The 13,976-nt window shown below is 48.0% G+C and overlaps 1 protein-coding gene across 3 annotated transcripts in view; it reads left to right on the top strand.

Moving 5' to 3' along the window:
- The window catches only part of LOC148643801 (multivesicular body subunit 12B-like), a 56,907-nt gene that overhangs the window by 7,754 nt on the left and 35,177 nt on the right, over positions 1–13,976 (top strand). For all 3 annotated transcript variants that reach the window (XM_088615481.1, XM_088615480.1, XM_088615482.1), the window contains exons 2-6: positions 32–154; positions 5,634–5,741; positions 9,217–9,313; positions 10,225–10,354; positions 11,097–11,225. In XM_088615481.1, coding sequence (XP_088471607.1) covers positions 44–154; positions 5,634–5,741; positions 9,217–9,313; positions 10,225–10,354; positions 11,097–11,225 — 575 coding nt within the window. In that variant the 5' untranslated portion in view covers positions 32–43. The remainder of the gene's footprint in view (positions 1–31; positions 155–5,633; positions 5,742–9,216; positions 9,314–10,224; positions 10,355–11,096; positions 11,226–13,976) is intronic.

The raw sequence follows: 13,976 nt of genomic DNA, 5'->3' as shown, positions 1-13,976 counted from the left end.
CCTGGCGCTGACCGTCCCCCCTGTGTTCCAGAGCCCCTCCGAGATGCCCGAGGTGCGAGACCTGTCCGACGCCCTGCCCGAGCTGCCCCTGGACCCGATCACCGGCGTGGGAGTGGTGGCGTCCCGGAACCGCGCTCCTACGGGCTATGACGTCGTGAGTCCTGCTCCTTCTCTTGTTTCTCTTGCTCAGTGCGAAATGAGAAGATCTGTATCTGGGGCCGGGGACGGAGAAAATCTCACGGGGGGGCCTGAAATTCTGACCAGGTTTGTCGACAAAACAGGTACGTTTAAAAGATCAGAAGGCTTGCTCGCCAAGTAACGGATTCTGCCAAATCCCCCCAAAAAACCCTTTTGTGGATGCGATAGGCACCCTGCGTTTTAGAAGGGAAACTCGTACAAATAATCAGGCAGCTCTTCTTGTTCTTCTTTTAGCTGCAAATGTTTTAAATAGTAGGAAGTGAAAATCTTCTCGCATGCCGGACTTCCCAGTTCTTCCACGTCAAAAAAAACCCAAAACGCTTTAGAAACTGATGTCTCGGACACTGTAGCCCTCAGACAACACGAGTGCGACGATGAACAGAATTACTGCACGGAGGTTTGTTTTCTGTCAGTCAATACGTCCTGCTTCTGAGTTAAAGATTTGTTTTTTAATTCCCATTAAGGAGGATTTGCGGAGCCCTCTGATTGATTGTGATAGACTGCCAGCTTCACCCGGGGCTAATTACTTACCAAACTGTGTGGCGATTACCCATGATGCTTGGCGCTTGGGCTCCAGCTGCTTCTCAACAATTTAGTTTCCCCGTCAGGAACAAGAAGCGCCCTGTTGCACGGGGCGTCAACAAGTTCCTGCAATTAACTGCGGGGAAAAGTAGGGCAGCTGCTCCGACGGCCCCTGGGAACAGGAGGCTGTGATGCTCGGAGTTGGCTGTGGGTTTAACAAGGTGCAAAACAAACAGAAAATAGCACACGGCGTGGGATGGGCTCTTAGCTCTTTCTCCCTCTCTATCCATGTCTCCGTCCCCCCCGCTCTCTCTGGCCTCTTTCTTTCCGCACACCTGGGGTCCCTGCCAGCCGGATTTCGGCTGCGGGACAAGTGCGAAGGAGGTAGGGCGGACCTGTCGGTGCTGGGAGAACGGTGGAGGGGGCCCCGGCTGTGTCGCCATCGCGGCCATGCTCCCGAGTCCCAGTGTCCTCCAGCGCGACTCGGAGACGCGCTCCCAGGGTCTCCCGCGCATGCCGGCAGCCTCCGCCGCGCGCGTCGCGGCCTCCCAAGGCTGTCTCCCGCCGTTCCAGGCCGAGACGACGCCGCCCGAGTCATGGGTCTTGGCGACCGTCTCGGAAAGAATCCCTTTGCAGGTTCGATCCTTGATGGATATCGCAAGCGATGCCTGAAGTGGTCGCCGACGGTGCGGGTTCGAACCGCAGGGGATCAGAACGCAGCCCTGAGAGCCGGTGCAGTGTTGCAGGCAGCTGGATAGGGCTGGCCACCTCCGAGACAGGGTGTGGGTCCTGTACATCAGGACGTTGGCAGGTCAGGACGTTTGCAAGGCCTAACGTGTTGGAAACGGCAACTTCAGTGCGTGGAATTCCCCATAATGCACCCTGGTTTTGGGAGAGCTGGTCAGTCCTTTGAGAGGTTAAGTGTCTGAATCCCTGGTGGAAAATAGCCTGATGCACTTTGTCGGGAGGGTTGTCCTTGGAAAAAACTTGTGTACCACCCGTTTAAATGGGGCAGTGTAGGTGCACCCGTGTGCTTTCTGTAGTGGACTTCGAGTAATGTCGAAAAGTCAATAACACCAGATAAACGTGTGTAATATTTTGTGGGTTTTCGATTTGTTTTAGTCCTTAAGAAGTGAAACAGCACCAGAACTAATTTATAGATGTAGCATTTTTAATTATATTAGCCACAGATGATCATGTTTCTGCTTACCGTTTCTGCCCAGGCCGAAAATAATATCTACAGCAAGACTGCCCTTCGGATTTGATATTGATATGCAGTCCCCACAGCCCACTTTTACTCTTCAGCATGAGATGAACATCCCTGTGCTCCTTCGCAGCTGGCCTGGCCATTGAGCTCCCCTGCTCTTATCTTCTGTTATTGTGTCACTGGCTTAAAATGTTTTAAATATTCTTACGAGTTCATCTTCGTCTTGCTCTCGCGCTTGAGGGTGCGTTCGGAGTAAATGAGAGTGCAGGAATTAGAGTACAGAAATAAATGAAATTCTACAGAGTAGGAGACAAATCCTGACATCGTGCGTGCTGTGTCTAATAAGATTACCAATTGCAAGAAAAATGCTCTCTAATTGAAGGACTTGGCTACATTGGGAACGTGTTAATCACACAGAAGGGACTGGCGTAGTTGGTGTCAGACGGCGGTTTCTAAAACGGAATTGTGTCAGGGCTGGCGTTCTGAAGAAGACCAAGCTGTTTGAAAAACATTTGGGGGCATTCAGAAAACAAACAGATGTAGCAAAACACTGGCTCTGAGAAACCCTTTTGATGAAAAACAGATCTGCGTCCTTTGAGAGAGTTAAGGGGAAAAAAAACAACAATTTAATTGCTTTTTATTCTGTGTTTAGCCAAAGATTGTTTTTATGTGCGTGTTTCTTTTTTCATTTCCGGGTTGTTAAACTGTCTCTTTTATTTGAATACGGGTTTGGATCTCGGGGACGGCTTGTGTGGGTGGGCCCGTCTGGATTGGATTGGGTCACAAGTCTGTGACAAGCCCAGCTCCTCTCGGAGTGGGGCGCTTTTTCATTTCCTGCCGCTCCAGTTTATTGCAGCACTTTGATCCTTTCGCTGTTTGTTTTTTTCTTTCCTGCTCTTCAAAGGTGTAGAGGTCAGACTTCTCGTGGCTTAAAGGGGACTCCTTCTGTCCACCCGTGATTAATTATCCCGTCCGGATCATTCAAAGTTGTGCTCCGTTGCTGTGGAGTTTGTCGGCAGCCACAGTTTGATTATGATGTTCATAGATCCCCCTTTAATCCGGCATGAAGATGAGAGCGATTAACTCCTTTGCCTTCCTTTTCTTGCAGTAGCGGTTCTTAATGCAGGAAGCTGCTCCTACACAAAGAGCCCAGCACATCAAACAGCTCCGCTGGGATTCTCTGCTGTTCTTAAGCTACTGTTCTCGCCCAACATCAAACACTTACAAGCATGCCGAGACAGTGCGCATCAGTCACACTTACACCAGGAGGAGAAATGGCACTTGGTTTTTAATCTGGTGCCGCGTGGAACTTCCTGCTTGTAACTTTTCCCCATTCCACCGTTCCTGCTTGGCGGTGCTGTTTACAGACCTTCGATAAGACTTTCTCATCGGGGGGGCGGCAGGGCTCCCCTTTTCCTTGTGCGGGAGGCAGGGCTCCCCGGTCTGCGGAGTGTGGTGCTCGTCGCCCAGGTCACTTCTGGATTAACCCTGTTGTCCGAATGGCTTCTTCCTCAAGGCCTGTTGCTCCACGGCCGCGATCGGGGGGCAGCAATGGAGTGTCTGTCTGCCGGCACCACTGGGAGAGAGCTTTCACACTAATCCCCTCCTTCCCATTAGATCGTTGATTTCCTTTCAGCTGTTTCTTTTTCTTTTAAGCCTTCAATGAACTGTGTTAAACAGAAATGAATGCCTAAATTAAGCAGCCTAAACCAGAATGATATACTGGGATTATTCCTTCCCCGGGAATGGTGCAAACAGGAGTTGATTGTGCCGCGCAGGCAGCCCGTGCACCCGCGCGCGCTGCTGCCCTCTCCCGGCGCACCCTGCCCGCGGCCCCCATGTTTCATTCATGGCGCATCGCCCAGCCGGCCCGCCTGTCCGGCAGCAGGAGCGCTGGGGTATTGCTCCCGTCCGGAGTGCGCGCGCGCTGCCCTTATTAATCCCCGGCTTGACTTTGCTTCTCGGAGAACAATCCCTTTGTTTGCTTTGACAGGTTGTGGTGTCTACTGACCTGGAAAAAGTGCCCAGGACTGTTTGTCTTGTAAGAAAGCAGGGGGGTTGATGGATGGCTCCTCCAGGGACTGTTCTGAGGATTGGAGGTGTCTGCTCTCCCCGGTTTGCATGATTTTCCTAAACTTGTTCACCTCACCTAATCATGAAGGGTTTTTTCAGGCCATTCATCATTATTGTCAGCCGGACTGTTCCGGGCAGGAGTCTTGCAGCATGCAGCTTCTCTTTCCTCCCAAAGGTTCGGGAGCGAATAATTAAAATAGATCTCTTGTTTCCCATGACAGCGTTTTGATGATAATTTAATCAACATTTGTTTCCGCTCTACATCCTTTTTTGTCAGCTAAAATGTGTTCTTCTAGAAGCTGCTGCCTTCAATACTGAAAATATTCTGTGTTTTTCTCTAAAAGGCTGCTGAACTTTTTAACACCAAAGCAGAGCTTCAGTGTGTGAGCTGAAGGGTCTCGGCCGGCTGTGAAGTTTGTGCGACTGCTCTCCCGAAGCCGTGTCTTGTAAAGAGCTGTGGGCGCAGTTGTGCATCTGTGAATGAGAGTGGGTACTGCTTGCTTGAGTACTGGTGCACTGTCCTCGCATCCCCTCTCTCTCTATGACCAGTATGGGTTGTGGCTCTGGATTAGCTGTCCAGCGCCGGCGCAGAGACCGGTGTGTGGCTCTGGATTAGCAGTCCAGCATCAGAGCAGTGTGTGGCTCTGGGCAGACCGCTGAACTGCCAGAAAAACCTGATCTACTGCCTAATTTTGTCAACCTGCTGCTGTATAGTGTCTGTCTAGAATGTGGGCTCTGGCTGTTTGCTTGACAGCACTGAATAAGTGGTCATGGAAGCACTGCAGCAGGCCCTGCGCCCAGCAGATCTTGTCATGCTCACAGCTGTTGTGCCAGGCCAAACCATAGTTCGTCAGTATTATTTTTAAGTGTAGAAGGTTTGGTCTTTTTCCTTATTGTTGTCAAAAGAGCCACGTCTAAGCTCTTTTTTTATGCTAGGTTCTTTCCATAAGAATTAAGCCAGCAGTTGAAGAAACTGTTTTTCAGATAAAGGAAATAATTTGCGTTTCACTTGGAATGTCTCATTTAACATTTGATGAAAAACCCTTCGTGCTGATCACAGTATCACCCTTCCGCCCCCCGCATCAGAACTCGGATATGTTTGTACATGTTTTTCAGGATGCCTGCCATTTTAACACCTATGGCTGATGCAGGAGAATAGCAACGTCAGTATTTTTTTTTTTCCTTAATGCATGTAAAATTTCACGTGCCATTGGGGTAGGAATACATCAAACAGTGCAAAACCTTAACGAACACGCTAATGAACAGCTTTGTTTGCTGCCGTTCTTGTTTTTTTATTCAACCAGGATGCTCCCCCCCACCCCCTCCCACCTCGGCGAGTCCCATCACCCTTTCATGGAGCATTTGCAAAAAAAAAGTTTCACTCTCCTCGTTAGACCAGATCTTTGTCAGGCTGTCTTTAATCACCGTAGTCTCCCGAGACGATATTTTTAGCTCCCTTTTTGGAGTTGGAGCTCTCTCGTACCTGGTGCAGGGAACTAATGAGATGCTGTGAGAGCCCAGGCAAGCGTTAATTAAGTAAAATATGCAAGGAAGAAAGCGCACACACACACACTGCACATACATTAACTTTTATCCCACCTCACACATGCACTTTCCTCCTTGTTTTTCACAGATTTCACAAACAACAGATGGCTTAGATGCCGACCTGTGGAAGGACGGCTTATTCAAATCCAAGGTCACACGGTATCTCTGTTTCACGAGAGCGTTCTCCAAAGAAAACGTAAGTACCACCGCGCGTCTGCTTGGAAGCTTTGAGCGCAGGGCTCGGTCTCTTGTGGGGCGGGCAGGCCTGGTCTCGCGGCGGACGCGGGGCCTGGGTGTGTCCACAGGCCCGGGCAGCAGGGCGCTCTGAAGCCTGGCAGTCCGGTTTGGAAACCGCAGGCTTCTCATGAGATGGGTTGAGTGCACCGGGTTCTGTGGCTGCCACGCTGGTCTTCCTGGGCATGGGTAAACCGGAGCCATTGTCCGGCTCACACGCGCATGGATAAACCAGAGCCATTGTCCGGCTCACACACGTATAGTTTTCCCCAGTGGGTTGCCATTGTGGTTATTCATGGGGGGAAAACAAAATCAACAAACTGTTTCTTCTTTTGGTCTTTTCCATTCTAAACCTGCGCCCTGTAGACTGTTCGGACCCCTCCCAGCGTTTCTTCAAAGATTCTGTCCGACTCGGGGGTGGGGGGGCAAAAAAAGAGAACTTTGAACATTAAAGTCCCGCGTTATCAGAAACGACACTTCAAACGTGTAACCCGACGTGCGGGACAGAGTGTCTTTTGTTCTCATTGTGCTGGGAGTCTTGTGTGTGGGCAGTAATCGGAGTGCTTCTGGGGCCGTGTGTGTGGTGCATGCCAAAACATGAAACCCCAACAGTTCCTGAACAGCAGCTCAGAGGTCTGTATGATTGGCAGGAGATGGAACAGCCCTGATTCCCTTTTCACTCTTTGGTCTGCAGTAATGTACAAGACATCCTCATCATATGGGGAAATCGCTTGTTCCGAACTTCGACTCCGTCCAAGCTGTAATTATCGATTAAGAGTCGACCCCTCCTCTCCGGGGTCTTCGTTTTCCTCTGCTCCCTCGCTCTTCCAGTGGGGGTGGGGCTCCGGATGGCAGGAAGCATGATGTTATTTTAAGATTACATCTCGGTTTGCTGATCGTTCCAGGGAAGTGCTGTGCAGAGGGCGAAAATGAGCCCCTTGGGCTAATGAGCATGACAGACATGTTAGAACTTTAAATTCATTTTATCACACGGTGTCAGCGTTACAGGGGACATCTGGACCTGCTTTCACACTGGGGCTCTTCAGTCATTAGCATACATCCCTCATTGTAAAGCTGGAAAAGCTGCAAGCTGGTGGAAATCTTGGCACATTTTAACCCTTCAAGGAACATGCCTTTTCTCTGCGGGGGCTGTGGGGCCATAACTTCGTTCAGCGCCTTTTAGGAAAAACCAAGGTCAGATTTAGTGCACGATGACTAAGACGATACAAGCAAATTAAAATACCAGAGGATCATCGGAATGCCCTTTAGCCTAGAGCTTAACATTGCAACTCAGCCTTTTTTCTGATGTAGAATTGTTAAACCCTCTCCTCTCTGAACTGTAGAACAACTCTCCGAATAATATAATACGATGTGTTGCAAGTTGAGCTCCACCTTAAAAGTTTTTTCTCCCCAGTGCCTCGTGTGTGACGGGCTCTGGCACAGTGCTGCACATGGCCCTGTCACCTGTCCCATCTCGGAAAAGCCCAGTGTCCTTTACTTATGAAGCTGGCTTTCCATGTTCCACATTGCAGCATAATCCGTAGTTCTCACTTCTTTTCCCCTTGGAATCCTCCTCCAGTTAGGATAAATTCAGTCGCTGCAAATCCTCCTTAAACTGTGACCCTCTTTCCTGGATTGTGGCACGTCACAGCCCTGTTGCTGTTATAGGGAATCAGATTCCTCCTAACTGAAGTTGGATTGTTGGGATAGACATGACACCTGGCCAACACAATGGGGAGGGTCTGTGCTTGGCAGAGCTTGTGCATCGAAGACACAATCCTGTGGCGACTGTCCTCCTCTCTGAGTGTTCAGTACTCAAGTCTTTCAGAAGATCTGATGGCTTTATGCCAACCTGGTTCATTGGAAAAATGCAAAATTATGCTTTTGCATTTTTTTCTGTTCTCCCTTATTAGGCCTGAATTAAAACTCTGGCGCTTACTGCAAATCTCCAATCCCAAATTCCAAATGCAGCACCTCCTGACAGCTTCCTGTTGGCCTATACCTGCCCTGTTGTTGTGGGGGGAGTTTTCATTGAATCTGGTCGTTGGTTGTTTTGTAGAGGAAAGGAAACAATACCTACCTGCGCTTGAGAGTCAGCAATGTTAGTGGCAAAATGGATTGAAATTTTTTTAAGCGGTTTCGTCAAAATGATATCTGGGTTTCGAATTGTTACAAAATTGAAGTTCTTGTATTTATAGGGAATGTGGTGGAGGTGTGGAGTCATTGAATAATGAGTGTTGAGAGCTTGATGTGCTGCTAAATCTTCTCATCCTTGAAAACACTTAAGTGCGGCGTGCCGAGAGAGGTCGATCTGAGCTGCAGAGTTTTAGTATGTATCACACAATTGCCATTTCTCTTGTGTCTCTGTATCATTTTAAAATGAGCGTCCATACCAGTTTAAGGACTTTGATACAAATAAAACATGACAGTACCATCAACAAAAGCTATTTTGTCTGCCAGTCAATATTGCTCCTGCTGTAATTATCTATGACAAAAACAGATTCTGCAAAATTAGCCACTGAATTATGTGGTAGGAAGAAAACAGTTTGTGATTTATCATACTCTAGGTTGGAGGTAGATGGCCCTTTGTCAGGTCCTGATGGGAGAAATCTTTCTTCTTGTGTTGCTTAAAAAAATGGTTTCATGCATAGTAATAACATTCATCCGTATTCCGCCTTAAGTCTGAATAAAAACTATGAATAAAAAATGGTTTTAATGGTAATGACTGCCACATAACACACACAGCGGAATCCAGAGCTCCGAACTCGTCATGTCATGGCTAAGTTGTTTCGCTTCCTTGCAGAATGCTGCGGATTATTGCAATTTATTATTGCAGAAACGAAACCCTAATGAATAAAAAGCAGGTAGGTAGACTGTTTGAGACGAGAACAAAGCCTGAGTCGTTGGGCGATGCCGGGGGCCCAGGAGGTGCCGTACGGAAGGCTCTTCCGGACCATCCGGCAGCCTGGCGGTGCTTTTCCTCCTGCTCCGTGTGGGATTTCTGCCAGTCTGAACGAGCTGGGACAAGAGGGCTATCGCCGACGTGTCCGTCTAAAATCCAGAACCATGCCCTGCATCGTACGCTTATACCACAACCACGATAGACCACCACCGTATCTTCTTTTCGCTTGTGAGTGTCCCTGAACGTCTTCCCGGTAACTGAAGGGCCCGTGTTTGTCTGCAGACTCTATAGAAGATCTAGCCTGACTGCCCCCTGCTTTGTCAGGTGTAAGGCAGTTAACCCCAGTCGGTGCCCCAGTGGCTCCGTGTCTGTCAAAGATTTTCACCAAGATTGTACAAGACGCGTTTTCTACCTTCTGAAAGATGGCGAACCCATAGGAGACATTTTCAGCGTTCTTGAGTTTTTGAGGGGAGTCCCTAAACCATTGCAGAAAGCCCTGGGTTCTTGCTGACATGCTATTTTTTCCTTTTTTAAGAGCCATTTAGGTAATGTGCTGGTCGACATGAAGCTGATTGATATAAAAGACACCCTGCCAGTGGGCTTCATTCCTATTCAGGAGACGGTGGATACACGTAAGCAAGCATATTCCTAGAAATGTAACATCACGAGCCTTTTTATTTATTTCATTTTGTTCTGTTTTGACTACCTCAGACAAAATGGTGCTTATTCCCTGAAGACAGCTTTGCTTGAGATGCTGAATATTTTATAGCACGAATTCGGCTAATTTATGAGAATCTTTTGGGATAAAATAAACATATTTTTCCCTGGAGGGAGCAAGGAGGGAATCATGAGTCATTGTTTATCTGAGCATGAGTGATGCCTTTCGTTATGTTGGATTTATTTATTTATGTATTTATTTTGGATGAGTATGAGTAGATAGCGGTTATCTAATATTAATGATTCACGCGTTCCCAACTGGATCAGCGCTTTCCGAGTTCTCTCTTTTACTGTATCCTGTCTCTGCCTCTACAGCTCAGTGCTTAAATCCTTTGAGTTTTCATTACCAAGATAGAAAGTAATGCTGGTTGTATCAGTCTCAGTATGTAATGAAAGATATGGTGTGTGTGTGTGTGTATATATATATACACGGAGTTTATATTTATACCTGTCTCCAAGGGCTGGGGAATGGGAAGAGCCAATTAATATTCATTTCTGTAATATATTAAATATGATTTGTTACTAATAATGCAAAACCTGTATAGTTGTACAAGAGATAAAATCAATGCAACCTTGTGGCTGATAGGAAATAAATAGCTATGCTTGTGCATTTGGGTTACTTCTTTGAAGCTGCAGTGTGTTCGTGTTTACAACCGCTATTGTGTTCACATAGTTTTTGTTCAGACGAGCAAGGCCAGTCCGCTTGCAAGAGCTGGCTGGGTGATCAGAGCTCCAGAGACGCTCACAGAGGAATCCGGGCTTTCACCTGGAAGGTGGATCAGAGTCAAGAGATGGGCCGCTGACTCATTGCTCGTTTTGTCCACAGAGGAGCAGGCTTTCCGGAAAAGGAGGCTGTGTATAAAGTTCATTCCTCGGGACTCGACCGAAGCCGCTATCTGTGACATCCGAATTCTTGGGAAATCTAAACAGGCTCCCCCGCAGTATACATTTATAGGGTGAGTAGTTTGCCTGCTTAATGTGTGGTAGTTGAGGGTCGAGCTGACCACATGTTCTGCTCGCCAAGGGAATGCAAGAAAACTCACGAGTCACCGTGCCCGGTAATCAAGGCATGCAGCTGAACTGCTGTGTTCCGTGGTGTCCAGGTGGAGATAATCATGTGGAGGTTTTAGGTTTTCTCTTTGGATGCCGAGCCCTGGTGCGGTGACTCTGAATAGGTTCCAGCGTTCTCCTTGTTGTACCCTCCTGCTTCAGTCAGGCTTTGATTAGGACTGACTGGGCAGCGGGCAGCCTGCTCGTCTCCAGGCTCCAGAGCAGAAACCTGCCGACAGCCACGCAGGTTGGCTGGGAGAGCTGGTTCCCTGTGCAGCCTGGGGCACCTGCGACAGCCACATTATGGCCAATGACAGCACCCTTGGTGATCTCGGTTAGATTCTGTTTTTTTTATGTGCTTTATAGAGTTAAATAACTAAAACATGCGTCTTCTGCTATAACCGGACACAATCCACTGTCTGTGACAACACAGGCTAACTGACCATGGCCCCGAGGTAAGATCTGCATAGCACTTCTCGGTTTACAGTGTTCATTTAAGTACACGACCTTGTTAAATCCTTGTTTAAAGTCTCGGTTTTTTGTTTACTGTCTAATGCTCAGCAAAATAATGACTAAGCCGAGGCATGCGACAGGAGAATGACCGTGTTTTCAGGGTTAAATATTGGTTGTGTGCCGCTTGTCTTGTAGAGAGCTGAACAACATGGGAATCTGGTACCGAATGGGTAGAGTACCGAGGACACAGGAACCTTCTCAACCGCCGACGCCCACCTCTCAAATAGTCACCACTGCGGCCCCCCCAGGGCCCAACCTGCCCAGGTAGGCACAGCTCCTGCCTCTCCCCTCCCTGACCGCTGTGCACGGCTCCTGCCTCAAGCACTGAGCCCATACCAGTCACTACAGTACCTTGAGAGCAGTGCACAGCAGTACAATGCTAAATTAAAGCACTGGCAGTGAAAAAGGTCCTGTAACCTAACATGGTTGTGCAGTGTCTGGGACAGAAGGTAAGTCAGGCTTGCTAAACTGCTGCTCTTTGCTGTGACTCCTGGGAGAGGGCAACAAGTCACTTTCTGACCGAGCTGGAGGGAGCACAGATGTGGTCAGGACTCGACCCGGAGAGAGAGAGAGCTGGCCGGGGATGTGTTTGGCTAGACGGGAGTTTATAGCCACTTAACCATGGCGTTTACACAGGCTGCAGGGATGGAGAGGAGCACTTTGTACTCCTTCCAGATCAGGCAGCTGAATCATTTATGAAGAGGAAGCGCTGACAGTTTGTTAAGCAAATTGTAAATAAACAGTTGCAAAACCGCACAAGAGGAAAAACGCTCATAGTTGCCAGATGAAGAACTCAGCTCCTCCTCCTCGGGCACGCATGTCGGACAGCTGTGTCCATCATGGCCAGATACAGCTGCCTATGGAGGGCTTGTGTTTTGATGGTAAAACCTACAGAAGGGTTTTCTGGGACTTATGCTAGATAGTTGGCAACGCTTGAGTCCGAGTGTTGATCCTGTGACCCTTCACATTAGGGCTCATGCAATGGGTTCACTTTGGTCTCTGGTTCCTGAGCCCGTTAATGGTTCAGCATTAATTACCTTACTATACTTCTGACACTGGCCTGCTGGTTTGACAGGTTAGACAGCACCTCTGTCTTCTCTGTCATTCAGGTTGTGTCAAAACTGCATTACAGGTGTCTGTGTTGGTCCCCCCCTGCTTTCTGCTTTTGATGTGCGCTTTCAAGTTAGCAGGATCTGCAGAAACAAATTGGACCTTGCAGCAGCGCTTTCTCTGTGAAGCATGCTGAGATCACAGGCTGTGCAACTTGGGCTTGCTGTATTAAAATTCATGGCTTGCTCTAGGATGGTTTTACATCCATAAATACATATGCAAACATGAACAGAAATAGTCTCGGACACCCTGAAATGCACTTAAGGAATGGGTACGTGTATAATTCGGCTTAAGAGAAACATGATTTTTTTTTAAAGTTTAGTGAGCAGAAATAATAGAGGAGGTTTTTCTTGACAGACGGAGTTGGACGTTTTATTTTGTTTCTTGCAGTTTTTCATGCTTGTGGGTTTCACAATCACCAATCCTCCTAATGATGTGAAGTATCGGTCTACTTTTAATCACCCTCCCTGCTTACAGAAGATATTGTAATGCTAGCAGTACTGGCTCAGCAGAGTTGATGAACTGGAACTGCATCATTGTGAGAGCCAGGAAAGGCAATTTTAGTCTCCAGTGTGCCTTTCTTAAACGGGCAACCAGCAGGCGTTGGACATGACCGGAATGGGCTTCGACCAATCTTAATAAATGTGAATTTAAGATCAAAACTGTTTTTCGAAAACCATTTTTCTCCATTTTTCTTTTTTTGTTTCTTTTTTCTCTGAGATATTACAATTAAAAGCTTTTTCCCTCCCCCATACCTCTAAAACCATCTTTGCACATTGAAGAGTTAAAAGGCAACTGTTTTCAGGCCGGTTTTGGCCTTTTCTACCAATGCTCTGGGTCAGCCGTGGTGTTTGAGAACTTGCAGCCTGTGGCCTTCGGCTGTCCACTCTTCGGCTGCAATAGAGTTCCAGAGGCAGTCGGTAAAAAAAGGCACGCCGTGCTTGGGAGAGGTCGTTAATATGGTGGGAAGACCCAGCAGAACAAAATGGCGCCCTTCCGGTATTTTCCCAAAGTAGACAAGACCACTTTCCTGAAGCTCTTTCCACCTGTCGGAACTCCTGCGTCCGGAAGATGACTTCGAGTGCCGGGCCTGTTCGGGCCTTGCTCCAGGCAGCCGGCTGGCTCCTTTCGTTTGTCCATCTGGGCTCCACTCAGCGGCCGCCGCTGTGTGCCCGTGTGTCTCGTGGCGAGCAAGTTGGGGTGTGCGGAAAGACACATTTCCTATTGCAAGAAATTGTTTGCGGCCAGTAAAGTGATCTTGTCTCATCCGTCTCGGCCCTCTTGGTTTCGCCGATCTGTCGCCGCCTGCGGTTTGGTGTGAAACTTTGCGGAGTCGCAGCGACCGGTGTCTGAGCCCTGTAGGAGCTGTGATTTTCAGAGCGTTCCACATTTAGCCGAGAATGTAGGACATGGAGCCAGGCGCTCTGCTGCTCTCGGCTTCGCTTACAGAGCTGTCCAGCAGGCTCCAGACAGCCTTCCGAGAAACTGTGAGATCTGCTTTCTTGTCTTCTCTCGCCAGCTCTTCGAAGAGTTTTTTTCTCCCCCCGTTATTATGAATCCAAATAAAACGAACGCAGGTCGCGTTCTTCCGAGGCATTGGTAAATATTTGTCCAGGCATGTTTAAGTGGTCAGTCTTTGCAGCTGTCCACGGTGTTAATCTGGTGGGAAAATGTGTTGGGTTTTCTAACCATTGCTGACAAAAATCATTATCCCTGGGCTCTCCCTGGTTAAGGAGCAATTTATTTTCCATAAGCCAAGTATACAGTTTATTGAAATTCTGTCATAAATGGCTCTGAAACTCATTTGTAATCTCAGCTGATAGCAGAAAAGAAGCGTGCATTTGTTTGGCTTTTAAGGAAATATTTTGTTGACTTAAAAGTGTTTGTATGGCATAGATTTAGGTC

This window comes from Lepisosteus platostomus, chromosome 21 (assembly GCF_059453375.1).
Source record: "Lepisosteus platostomus isolate fLepPlt1 chromosome 21, fLepPlt1.hap1, whole genome shotgun sequence".
NCBI classification, from domain to species: Eukaryota; Metazoa; Chordata; class Actinopteri; order Semionotiformes; family Lepisosteidae; genus Lepisosteus; species Lepisosteus platostomus.
The sequence above is the reverse complement of the archived record's forward strand: the minus strand, read 5'-3'. Positions and strand labels throughout refer to the sequence as shown.